This window comes from Vicia villosa, linkage group LG2, assembly GCF_029867415.1.
Source record: "Vicia villosa cultivar HV-30 ecotype Madison, WI linkage group LG2, Vvil1.0, whole genome shotgun sequence".
Classification (NCBI taxonomy): Eukaryota; Viridiplantae; Streptophyta; class Magnoliopsida; order Fabales; family Fabaceae; genus Vicia; species Vicia villosa.
In genome coordinates this window covers 9,808,293-9,820,658 of record NC_081181.1, presented here as the reverse complement: position 1 = coordinate 9,820,658, position 12,366 = coordinate 9,808,293, and the positions used below count along the sequence as shown (strand labels likewise).

At 32.9% G+C, this 12,366-nt stretch overlaps 2 protein-coding genes across 2 annotated transcripts; one reads left to right on the top strand and one right to left on the bottom strand.

Annotated features, from left to right (window-relative positions):
* The first annotated feature begins 464 nt into the window (after positions 1–464).
* On the top strand, positions 465–1,900 carry LOC131649079 (uncharacterized). The gene is made up of 2 exons (XM_058918824.1): positions 465–1,050; positions 1,156–1,900. Exons 1-2 carry the CDS (start codon positions 550–552, stop codon positions 1,246–1,248), a joined length of 594 nt encoding a protein of 197 aa, XP_058774807.1. The 5' UTR covers positions 465–549; the 3' UTR covers positions 1,249–1,900.
* A 1,458-nt stretch (positions 1,901–3,358) lies between these two features.
* Positions 3,359–12,079, bottom strand: LOC131649078 (beta-hexosaminidase 1-like). The gene is made up of 23 exons (XM_058918823.1): positions 11,868–12,079; positions 11,612–11,689; positions 10,411–10,563; positions 10,214–10,335; positions 9,473–9,508; positions 9,153–9,221; positions 8,974–9,044; positions 8,741–8,846; positions 6,707–6,942; positions 6,533–6,607; positions 6,097–6,132; positions 5,870–5,981; positions 5,691–5,761; positions 5,461–5,591; positions 5,347–5,363; positions 5,185–5,233; positions 4,976–5,076; positions 4,793–4,852; positions 4,632–4,665; positions 4,299–4,397; positions 4,143–4,202; positions 3,808–4,058; positions 3,359–3,603 (listed from the first exon to the last, which is right to left on the bottom strand). Exons 4-23 carry the CDS (start codon positions 10,230–10,232, stop codon positions 3,440–3,442), a joined length of 1,797 nt encoding a protein of 598 aa, XP_058774806.1. The 5' UTR covers positions 10,233–10,335; positions 10,411–10,563; positions 11,612–11,689; positions 11,868–12,079; the 3' UTR covers positions 3,359–3,439.
* Between the last annotated feature and the right edge of the window lie 287 nt (positions 12,080–12,366).

Below are 12,366 nucleotides of genomic sequence, written 5' to 3'. Positions count from 1 at the left end.
TTCAAGTCGTGGACTCCTTTTTTTATTAACTACCAAGCATGCATGTAAATAATCAACAAATTAAAATTGAACTAAGTGTTGCTTGTTTTTAAGAAAACTATAATATTCTTATATTAAATAATATTTTCATTCAAATTAAATTAATTATTTTTATTTAAATTAAATTAATAATTAATTCTTTTAACTGCTTATTTTTCATAAAATATAAATATATTCTCTTATACATGGAATAATAAAATTTATTTTGTTAAAAAAATGGATGTACACTTAAAAAAAAAAAAAACTACGCACATATTGACATTACTTTTATAATAAAAGAAACACTTACTTTAAATAATATTAACTTTAAATAACTTTAAATAATATTGTATTGTTATTGATTTTTCTAAATATAATATAAAAATAAAAAAGTAACGAGATAAAATGTGGAGTTAAGGGCATAAACAGGAACACAAAAAAACACCTCCTCTCTTCTTCTACGTAACTCTGCATCTTTTTAGTGTCTCTCTCATTTTCACTACCAGAAAAATTAGGGTTTACATTTTTCCAATGACGTCTGAAACTTCTTCGCAACCGTCTACGTACAGTCTTCCTCACTTTGATTCACTCTCGGAGCTGAAGATGTATCTTGTGATAAATAAGAGAAGCAATAAAGTGTTGTACGCTCAGGCCAACAAAGAAGTGGTAGATTTCATATTCGATATACTCAGCTTATCAGTTTTGGATTCCATCAAAATTGTGAGTGATTCCGAAGCTGGGCTGTATGGAAACATCCTTAAGAGTATCACCAATCTAGATGTGAAATGTAAACTTCCTGTTAGCATTTACAAATCCTACCACATGTTCATCCTTTTGGAAGGTGGAAATGGTTCAGCCTCTACTAATCCTTCAATCTACTCTGGCTACGTGAAGAAAGATTTAGGTTATTATTACCTGATAAATGATGATCTTACTATTAAGAGATATGATCGCTTGTTTCTGTATGATCTAAACTTTGATTTAAATCCTGAGGGTAAGGAAGAAAGAGTAGTTATCATGACTAAAGTAAAGGTAACTATTGATTATAATACATTATTATATTTTGTATTATACTATTATGTTATTACTTATTAATAATAATATCATCAATTGATTTTTCTGATTGTTTGGTATTAGGCTACTAATTTCATCAAAGCTTGCATGAGAGGCTCAACAACTGTTTTTACGGATGTGTTTCTGGACAACGAGGCTGTTGATTCTGAAGATTGATGATGTTACTACAACGTCATGTCGAATTAAATTTGTGGATTGGATGCAAGGAACCCAACATTAGTTCTTCTATAATTTCTGATTGTGTGTTTTATCCTGTTTGATAGATTGAAAAACCAAGAGATACAGGTCGGTATGCATGGCTTTCTTCTGGCAACTTTGCTATATAACCACTTGGTGTTAAATCTTTATTCTGTTAACTTAAGACTATAGACTATAGTTATATTGTGGAAATCTTCCGTGAGTTTTGGACCAATTTCTCCTTTGTTGTGATCTCACTTGAAACAGTTACCCTTAAATCTTGTTTTAGAGAATCAAACTTGGGGTTGTTAATCTTCCTATTACTCTATTACTCTCTATTTAATGTAATTTCCTTCCCTTTTTTTTCTCACAAAAGCCTATACATAAAAGCCTATACATCATTCAATTTTAATTTTTCTCACAAAATTTATGAAAAAGAAACTTATTATACTCCTTGTAGTTATCACTTTGAAAACATTAAATACATTTTTCAGATTGTGTTCTAATGTGATATTGCAAAATTGGAGAAAAATGAAGCGAACTTGAGATTTGTTTGTTAGGGAAAAGTCCACAAAAAATGGTAAAATTATCATGGAATAAAATATAATAGCGATGATTATTGGAACTAAGAGTCGGTGATGTCCAAAGATTCCTATGCACAATATCAAAAGATAACAATGTAGATGACAATAAAAAGTTAATTTTATTTGTTTTTCAAGTTGACAAGACTAACAAAAACAAAATTGTCCTGAAACATTACATAAGATAAAATTGTTTCGATGAAAAGAATTCAAATTAAATTGGGAAAAGCTAACATGTGCCCCAATGGCACAAGTTAATGAGTTATTTATAGAAAAAATTTCTTTGAACTTGTACATTTAATGTATCGAAACTTTAAATATGACTTTAATGTATTTAATTATATTTAACTTTTTCTAATTATAGTATCCTTAACATGACCCTTCAAAATTAAAGCTCTTGAATACAATGTATAAAGCAACAAATATGGAAGGTATTGAGCTTCAATTGTATGATCATGTGGTGAGAGAATAAAGGTAAACAAGGTTGTTGCATATCACTAAAGGTATCTCTCTCAAAATCCTTCATAAAAAAAACCAAAAGGATCAAGTTCAACATAAACATTATTGTCAATGGTAATATTTCTCCCATAAACAATATTTTTGATCCATTTAGGTGCATGAAGGAATTGTTTACCACAACCAATAACTTACATATTATGACAACTTTCAACAGTAATATCATTTTTTGTATTGTAATAAGATGTAAGATTACCTATATTTTCTGTCATGTGACACTGTTTTTCAGGAGAAGCAATAGAGAGAGTGTATACAACAACTTTGAATACTCCCTTCGTTTCAAAATGAGTGTCGTTTCAGAGAGAAAAAAAAAATTACGATATTTATTCTTATCAGCAGCCTTTTCTTTCTCCTAAATGCACATCCGAACCTAGTACAAAAACCACCATCTCTCTCATAGACCATGTTTTCTTCGTTTCTAACATCACAAATTTCATCAAAATCACTCTTGATATGGAAAATTCAATACACTATTTGATTCAAACTATTCAAAATTCTGTCTGAGCATACGAAGTTTTCAACCACATCATTTCACCATCGCCAACAGTGCCACGTCCTCTTCAGAGTCTCTCAAAGAAATTGATTTAGCTCTATAAAAATACCTAGATGCTATTGTTTTTGCAATGAATATATGACACTATATCTACTGATCTTTTCCATATACTATAATTGAACATGACTCTACCATACAACTTGTTTGAAATCATCTCTTTCATGTATTAATTTGTAACAAATTTTATAGCTCTCTATCCAGAGCAAAAATTTCCAATTGCTCTGTACTAATTCTTGAAAATTCGGCTCTAGGTATGAGAATTTTGAATAGAAAGAAATACTTTGTCTATGTTCAAGAAGTCATTAAGGAGTGATGTCATTGAGGAAAATTTCAATGAAGGCCAAAAATATGGGCAATTCCATGCAGGTATTATGGTGTCAACATCTATGTTTTTCATCGAAGTTAAACATAGGTATCATTGTTCATTATCTATTTAAACTAGGCCAAAAATTTCTTCTTACTATTGAATTGAATACAATAATAACTTACAACATCATTAGACAGTACAAAATTGCTAAACTTATTGCTCAAAGCATGAACCTGGTCCAGTAGGAGGAGTTCTAGCATGAAAATTTGTGACAGGAGCAGCTGGAACACCTCTTCTATTCAACAGACATCTGAAGTATTGGAGTCGCGATGATGCAGTTAAGACTGTAGTATATTGTCTCGGACTCCACAAACGCTCTGTTTGAAACATGCAATTAACTGTTAATTTTTCATATTTTCAAAACTTAAGGTGTCTGACATCAACATGACACTAACACGTGCGGTTACATATAATGACTTTAATTTTGTCAATGTCTACGTGTTGGTAATAGTATCGTGTCTGATGTCTATGTTTGTGTCATTACATCATAGTAACGTCTTTGGATTAGTAAGACAACTAACCTGCTGCTGCTGCAGCTCGAGGCCATATTGTTTGCTGAACATCTGATGTATCAGCTTCCTCACCCCACATGCAAACTTCTCCTCCAAGCACAAGTTTTTGTTCGGAAGCATTGTATATTCCTTCTAGTGGGTCGGCGTTATAGACAACATCCCAAGGTACATCTACGTGGTCAAGATACCATACACGTTGGTTACTGAAAATACACCTCAAGCCTTTTGCAACAACCTTCGGGCAAACACCGGAGCTCCACCTATAGAAATAATTACTTAAAATACTTTAGGACTGAGTCGTTTGAGATTTGGGCCAAAATAAAACTACACAAACGAGAACTCACCAATTATGCACTATAGTTTGCGGGTGGAGCTTTTCCGGAAACGCATTGAAGGTTTCTTCCCTGATAAGTTACATAAAAAGGTCGCATATAAATAGTATAGCTCTAATTATTGCTCAATATTCATAAGCATCATTAGATTAGATCCATAAATGATACCAGTTCACAGGAGTCCAATTTTTCGAAAGAGCCATGTTTTGTGCCTTCAATACAAAATATTCGTAAGCATCTTTAGCAGTCATGTTGCGACTCTGAAGCCTGCATTTGAGATAAAGTTGCGTCTGAATATTTTGCTAGATGCATGACAATAATCAAATTTATTTATTTTGACGGTTAACTTTCTTTGACCACGGGATACGGGGGAAAATGACTTTCTATGTCGAGGTTCACATTTCAATAAAATTTGAGTTTCCATTGTAAATTTACAGCTCTAGCCAATAAAAAAACCCACCTAGAATGCAATGAAAGAGCATAAAAGATTAAAATTTGTACCACTTATTCACACGAGAAGTATTGGTCCAGCAATCTGTCAAAATAAACAGCGGTTTCTTATAAATTATGATTATCTGTTCGGTTGTCCTAATAATAAAAATGATTCTTAGGACTTTGGTAAACAAATTAAAGATTTAGTTAAGAAAGTCATGCATACCAACCTGTATTCACTTCATCAGCACCCAAGTGAAATAGTTCAAAGGGGAATATTTTTCTCATATCTATAAATTTAGAAGAAAATAGTTAGAAAAGTAGAACAGCAAAAATTTATTTATAAGGTCAGTGTACATAGTAAGGTAAGTATGCACATTCGGAAATCGATGCATGTTTTATAGGAACTTAACCTGTCATAATGCCAGAAAGGACATCAAAGGTAGACTCCTTTGAAACATCGAGTGGGCTCTTACACGAGGGCGATGGCCAAACATCTGGATATCCAATACCCCTAAACAGAAACAAAATATAACAACCTTAAAACATTACATAGGTAAACTTAGTATAAACTGAAAAGACTATCAGCTTAAGAGAAAATTGAGCATTGCATAAGCTTTACCATGACTTTGTATGACCAGGAACATCTATTTCAGCCATTATATTTATACCTGTGATAAATCATGCAAATAGAAACTTCCATTATCTTGCAAAATCAAAACTGCAAAGTGCTCCTGTGAATAATACGAAAAGGAAACTTCAAAAGAATTTTGAGATTCCTTACCTCTCATTTTGGCAAAGCTTTATATTATGACAAAGTAAAACAGGAAAAGAGAACAGTGTTAGTCAGCAATAGATTGAGAAAGCCAACTGAAAGACATAACACGGAGTATCTTACTTGACAATTTCATATGCATCCTCAACTGTGTATCGTTCCGAATTTGAGTATGAACCTTGCCACAAGTTCGGATAGGAAGGTACTTCAAGAGGAAATGACTGTTCGTCTACAATGTGCCAATGTAAAACATTCTGCCATGTAAAACATTCCATATCAGCATTACATGAAAAAGAGCATGGTTTCAAACAACCAATAGGAAAGTATAAATGAACTCATGATATTTGTCTTACAAGTTTGGCATATGACATAGATTCAATTATCTGCTTAATAACATTAACTGGGAAATAGTGTCTTGATGTATCTGCAACACAAAGAAACCAAAGAATTGTGTCAATAGCTTGTTATCAAAGCATATGAACAAACCATATAAAATATAAACTCATCTCTTTTATGAAATATATTAGCTCACCTAACATGAGACCGCGAAAAGGAAATCTTGGTTTGTCTCGGATGGACCAAGGTGCCTTGTATATTTGTACCGTTTTCGTTGAATAATCAAAAGAACACAATTGGCTGAACGTCTACGTAAAAAGAAGAATGTAAGAAATAAGACACATATAACACAAAAGGATTAACAAGTTTGTTAATCATTTAGAAACTATCTTATGTGTTTTGTCCATAACACTCATTACTTACCTCTAATCCACGCAATGCACCAAAAACGGTATTTGCCTGCATTAAAAAAACACAAATTAAATGATCAAAGTTCCAATTGATTTGTTTGGTTCCATTCCAATTTCCACCAATAAGAAGTGAAACACAACAAAACTGTCTTAGTCAATATTAAAGACAATTGGTTGACCAAACAACAAAACACATCACAATCAACAAGTGCTTGATTGACTTGTTCTTGGCCATAAAAATAATCTATTGAATCAAAACTAAATATGTAGCACCATATGTAGCACCGACACATCTGAAAGAGCACGCTCGGTGTCACTAGCATTTGACTAGTTGAAATTGTTATAGATGTGTCCATGTTAGTGATTCATAGTAAACAACACTTGAGATTCACAAAACAATAGACAAAAACATCACCATCAGACATTAGAATTCAACAACAAAACCAAACCTCAATGATCACTTTGCCGGAACCTGTTGCTTTTGAAATCAACAAATTATAGCTTTCATCCACTCCAAGATGAAGCTGCAACAAAATTTCAAAGATCTCAAAAATCTCAAAATCGCAAAATAAAAACATCCAGAAAACCACAAGAGAAAAAAATATAAAAAAAAAGTAACCTACCTCTTCAATTTTGTTCTGAACAACAACATCCAACTTGTTAACATCGTAACCAGCTTTGCCTGCTCTAACAAAACCGTTACTGAACACTATCCCTTTGAATCTATCAAAACCGGCTTTGAGAATTGGCGAGTTAGCACTGTTTCCGATGAGAGAAAGTGTAGGATCAACGGAAAGAGTTTCATTACCGAATGCGAATTTAGCAGGGAGAGGCCAAATGAAAGGAAGTGAGAATTTGGCTGCGAATGATTGAGAAATGAAGAATGTGAAAACAATGATGAGTAATGTCTTGTAGTAGCAGCAGCAACCCATGGTTGAAGCTTAACTTTTACATGTAATGGTTTGGTGAAGGAGTTGTTAACATTTACATGTGAATTTGGATATGTTTTCTTTTGAAGAAACTGAAAATGTAAGAAACTTTAATGCGCAACAATTTTACATCAGCTCTTCCTAAAATGCCCTTTCAAATCACCATTGTTGGTTTCGTTTGATGGAAAGAGCGAACCAAAAAAACACGTTATCACCGTCAACAACACCCATGGTTGAAGCTTAACAAGCATGGTGAATTGCAGGAAAAAAAAACTGAGAGGAAGAGAGAGTAATGGCTTGGTTTGGTTTTAAGGCATTGATGAATAAATGTTGAGTGGATGAGTTACATTCATACGTGAGTTAGGATATGTCTTTTTTGAAGAATCTGAAAATGTAAGAAGCTTAACAAGCATGTTTGTTATTTTACTATATATACGTTTTCTCAGATTTTTGAGCCACTCTTTGGCCAAAATTAAACGAGGGGTGTTATTTGAACACCCAAAAGTGAACACTGTGTATCAATACCGTATAAAATTACATTCTATAAATATAGATTTAACATGAAGAGAGACAAAAAAACTATTAAAAAATTGAAACCATCTCTCCACCATCTAAATATACGGTGTTGGACACCTAAAATAATGTCCACATAACATTTCTCAAATAAAAGATCTAAATTATGCACGTTCTCTTCTTATTTTAGATTATCCTATTTTGAGCAAAATTAATTTTATTATATATACTTCTCATAAAAAATGTTTTTTTTTGTCTTAAAGTAATTATTCTTTTATAATATAAATAAAATATTTATTCTTTTTCTTAATTATCATACATTATTTATTAACTTTCACGCTACTTGTAGTGTTATATTTTCAAAAGACGTAACAAAGGCGAGAGGGATGTAGTCTTCGGAGGAGGCGACGACCATATGTCGCCTCTAAGGGGAATCGCCCCGCTCTAAAGTATCTTTCATTCGTCCAGTTATGGGAAACGTGGAGTAATATGTTTTTTAGGCAGAGAGATGTTAGAGTCAATAGCTGATCCACGTCTCCCTAGGAAATATGGATTCAACGGCCCAGTACTTTGACTAAATGGGCGGTTATCATTCCCAATCCCAAAGAAAACCTAGGTTCAATGGCCTCTATAAATACTTCTTCCCTAAAAGGAGAGATGAACAAGTCATAACTTAACCAGCATTAAGCGTATCATAGAGTCTCTCACCTCACGTGAGTTGACCTCTCATACAACCGAAAACTCCATAACACCACCATACAGGGCTTCTTGCCACCATGGGCAAGTCCTAACTGTTATAAACCTACTAAGACCTGTTATAAACCTACTAAGACCTCAGAGTATAAAAATAATTTTTGCATTTTCAATTTCAACATTAGTATAAATTGAAAAAACTATCAGCTTAAGAGAAAACTGAGCTTGGCATAAGCTTTACCATGACTTTGCATGACCAGGGACATTTATACATGTGATAAATCATGCAAATAGAAACTTTCATTATCTTATTCCAAGAAAAAATTACATTATCTTGCAAGATCAAAACTGCAAAGTGCTGTGAATAATACAAACTGGATACTTCAAAAGGAATCGGAGATACCTCACCTCTCATTTTGGCAAAGCTTTATATCATGACAAAGTAAAACATGAATGGAGAACAGTGTTAATCAGCCATAGATTGATAAAGCCAACTCAAAGATGTAACGCGGAGTTTCTTACTTGACAATTTCATATGCATCCTCAATTGTGTATCGCTCCCACTTTGTGAATGAACCTTTCCACAAGTTCGGATATGAAGGTACTTCAAGAGGAAATGACTGTTCGTCTACGATGTGTCAATGCAAAACATTCCATATCAGCATTATTACATGAAAAATAGCATGGTGTGCTAGTTTTGGAGACAGTTTTAGTTTCAAACTGTCACAAACAACCAAGAGGAATATTTCTCTTACAAATTTGGCATATGACATAGATTCCATTATCTGCTTAATAACATTAATTGGTAAATAGTGTCTTGATGTATCTGCAAGACAAAGAAACCAAAGATTTGTGTCAATAGCCTCTTATCAAAGCATATGAACAAACCAAATCAAATATAAACTTGTCTCTTTTACAAAATATATTGGCTCACCTAACATGAGCCTGGGAAAAGGAAATCTTGGTTTGTCTCGGATTGACCAAAGTGCCTTGTATATTTGTACTGTTTTCGTTGAATAATCAAAAGAACACAATTGGTCGAACGTCTACTTAATCATCATAAAATAAGTCACATATAACTCAAAAAGATTTACAAGTTTGTCAATCATTTAGAAACTATGGTTGTGTTTTGTCCATAACACTTATTAAAAACAACAAAACAACAAAACAACAGTTGTTCAATTTTGTTTTCATGTATCAGAATTTTTCATTTTTTTTTAAATGAGATGAATAAGGTGCAAATTCAATACTTACCTCTAAGCCACGCAATGCACCAAAAACAGTATTTGCCTGCATTGAAAAAACACAAAATTTAAATGACCAAAGATCCAACTTATTTGTTTGGTTTCATTCCAATTTCTACCGATAAGAAGTGAAACACAACACAAAACTATCTTAGTCAATTGTTAAGACAATTGGTTGACCAAACAACAAAACTATCTTAGTCAATCATAAAGACAATTGGTTGACCAAACAACAAAATACATCAATCAACAAGTGCTTGACTGACTTGTAGGGCATAAAAATAATCTATTGAATCAAAACTAACTATGTAGCACCGACACATCTAAACAAATGCATGCTCGGTGTCACTGTCTGACACCACACCGACACATTTGATTAGTTCAATTTACTTACTTTTTTAAACTCATTATAGGTTCGCAGTTATGCTGCTGCAAACTTTTATATCATAGAAAATGAGAAAATGCAGTTAGTGTAGTCGAAATTGTTGTTTGTTGTGATGTTAATGTTATTGCAGAGACTACAAAATCTATAATATTATACCTGCAATTACGGTTGCAGACTTTAATATTTAAGATTTTGAGGTTACTCTCATTGTAACAATTTTACAATTGCAATTTCGACTACATCGACTTCATTTTGTCACAATATAAATGTCCAGAGTCTAACAGCGACTGCAGTTTAAAATAGGGATTTCATGGAGTGAAATATAACTGAAGTTACAATTCCAAAAGTATATTTCCTTGCACGTACAGAAGATCAGTTCTATCATGGTCAAAAGATGAGGATGAGCAGCTCATCATCTCGAATAGTCAACAGGCAGCTATTCTCCCTTGATCAAATGAGTATAAATTTGTCGCCACTTGGTTTAATCCCTTAATCAAGTAACAAATATGGTAAGCAAATTATAAAACAAATAAAAAAATATAGAGCTTAGGGATGATGCTTACAGGCCACTTAGAATCATAGCAAACAGAGCTGTTATACTTTCCCAACTGTGAGCTTTTCCATGTGTAACCATGAACCTTCCAGCCCAGAGTTGTAATGCTCGAGAACTTTTTGCAAGCCCATACGTAAATCCAAGGCCAAGCCCTTGTACAAGACTATTTAATATACCATATCTAAGAGTAGCTTTCAGTGATGTTACATATGAATATTCAGTCAATGTTACATTTGTAAATGCATAAAAGATCCATATAAAGGAAATTACATGTGTAACAAGAAAATTATACAAACTAAGAACCAACAGCACTTGAATAATTCATCAAATAATGAGAATTTCACCATTTCTCCACTTCAACAAAATCAAATCATCAACAAAAAAAAGTGCAGCACATTCAATCTTACAATTAAGTAAACTTCAAGCATAGTACATGTCAACAGCTATGCAGCCTAGAGAAATCACATCTAGTAAGCTAAGTAATTAACAGTTTTGTTAACAACTACCAATGGGATAGATATCTGTCAAAGTTCTTGTTTATTGTAACATAACACTTAGCATACATAGAAGCCATTGTGGCCAATAAATTTAGGAGTCCTCACTCCATGGTTTTAAATTGTGGTTGCGGTCGCGGATACGGTTGCGATTGTGGCCATTGCGGTTACTGCGATGCGCATTGCGGCCGTTGCGGCGTGAATTTTGATTGAGAGATATTTGAAATACACCATTAAAAAACTCTTAATGTTAATATTTTACATTACAAATCACATGTAAATTGAGTTTTTGAGTTCTCAAATGTTGAGTTAAGATGAAAACATGTGAAGAAACATGGGTAAAGGTGTTTGATGTGAATTATAGTGTTGTTGAACATGTGATTACAAATCACACCGCAATTGCGGTCCGATGCGGATGCGAAGGATACCGCATCAGCAATATTGCGGCCGCAATTGCGGTTGCGGACCGCAATTTAGAACCATGCCTCACTCCCCACATATCTTAATTCATTCTCTCAGATTCAGAAAATTAGACATTGATTTTCGTTATCCAATTCTTATTTATTTCCATTAATTTCTCTAACTATCTCTCACTTTCTCAGAATAACAGGCATCCAATATTACAGATACCAACTAAACAAGAACAAAAATAGTTTTATGAACTCTAGGGTTGAATTGCAAGAGAAAAACTTAAACGTAAATCAAGATATTGATTACATATCAAATCTCCTTCCTGAGGAAAACAGTTGTCAAAACCATTTTTGTTTGCATAGAAGCCCTAATCAACTTGAAACCCTGACAAAAAAAAAAATACAAAATGGCATGTCAATTTAACTAACAAATTAAATACTAAAATCATGATTATAACATTAAAATCAATAGCAGAAACTTTCAAACACACACAAATTAAATATTAGAATCATACAGAAACTTTGAAACACACAAAATGTAATGTGCAAATACACAGAGTTACCTCTTCCACCCCCAAATCAACGACCATTTCCTTGAATGCAGCATTCTCTTTGATGTTGAACTTGTCAACAACGTCAATGACTGAAGTAATAGGCTGAATGACTAAGTCATCCATCACCAAGAAAGTAACTCCATCTCTCACAACCCCGGAGATTTGAGCTGTAGAGTTCGACGCTTTGCCGATTGTGGTTCGACGCTTTTCAAGTTGTTATATTAAGCGATCATGACATTGTTATGAATGGCAAAATGATCCGGCATTTTCATGGGCAAAACTGGAATTGCAATCCATTTCATTTTGCCGCCTAATTAGTTAAATTGCTATTATGTCATTTATTTTTTATTTTTTTATTTAAATTTAAAGTTTTAATTTTTCTTAAATTTTGGCTATATTCAACTTGAATTAGTATTTACAAAATTATAATACAATAATTTTTTTAGTATTCCATCTAAATTTTGGTTGATTAACAAAATATGATAATATATTAGTTTATTTGAATTAT

Excerpts from the sequence above, each read along its gene's own strand:
- LOC131649078 (XM_058918823.1), bottom strand. Across the intron at positions 6,943-8,740 it reads GATGCATATGAAATTGTCAA|CCAAATTCTCACTTCCTTTC; the intron begins GTAAGAAACTCC and ends AATCATTCGCAG. Across the intron at positions 5,982-6,096 it reads GTGCATTGCGTGGATTAGAG|ACGTTCAGCCAATTGTGTTC; the intron begins GTAAGTAATGAG and ends CTTTTTACGTAG.
- LOC131649079 (XM_058918824.1), top strand. The coding sequence starts at position 550 with ATGACGTCTGAAACTTCTTCGCAACCGTCTACGTACAGTCTTCCTCAC. Across the intron at positions 1,051-1,155 it reads TTATCATGACTAAAGTAAAG|GCTACTAATTTCATCAAAGC; the intron begins GTAACTATTGAT and ends GTTTGGTATTAG.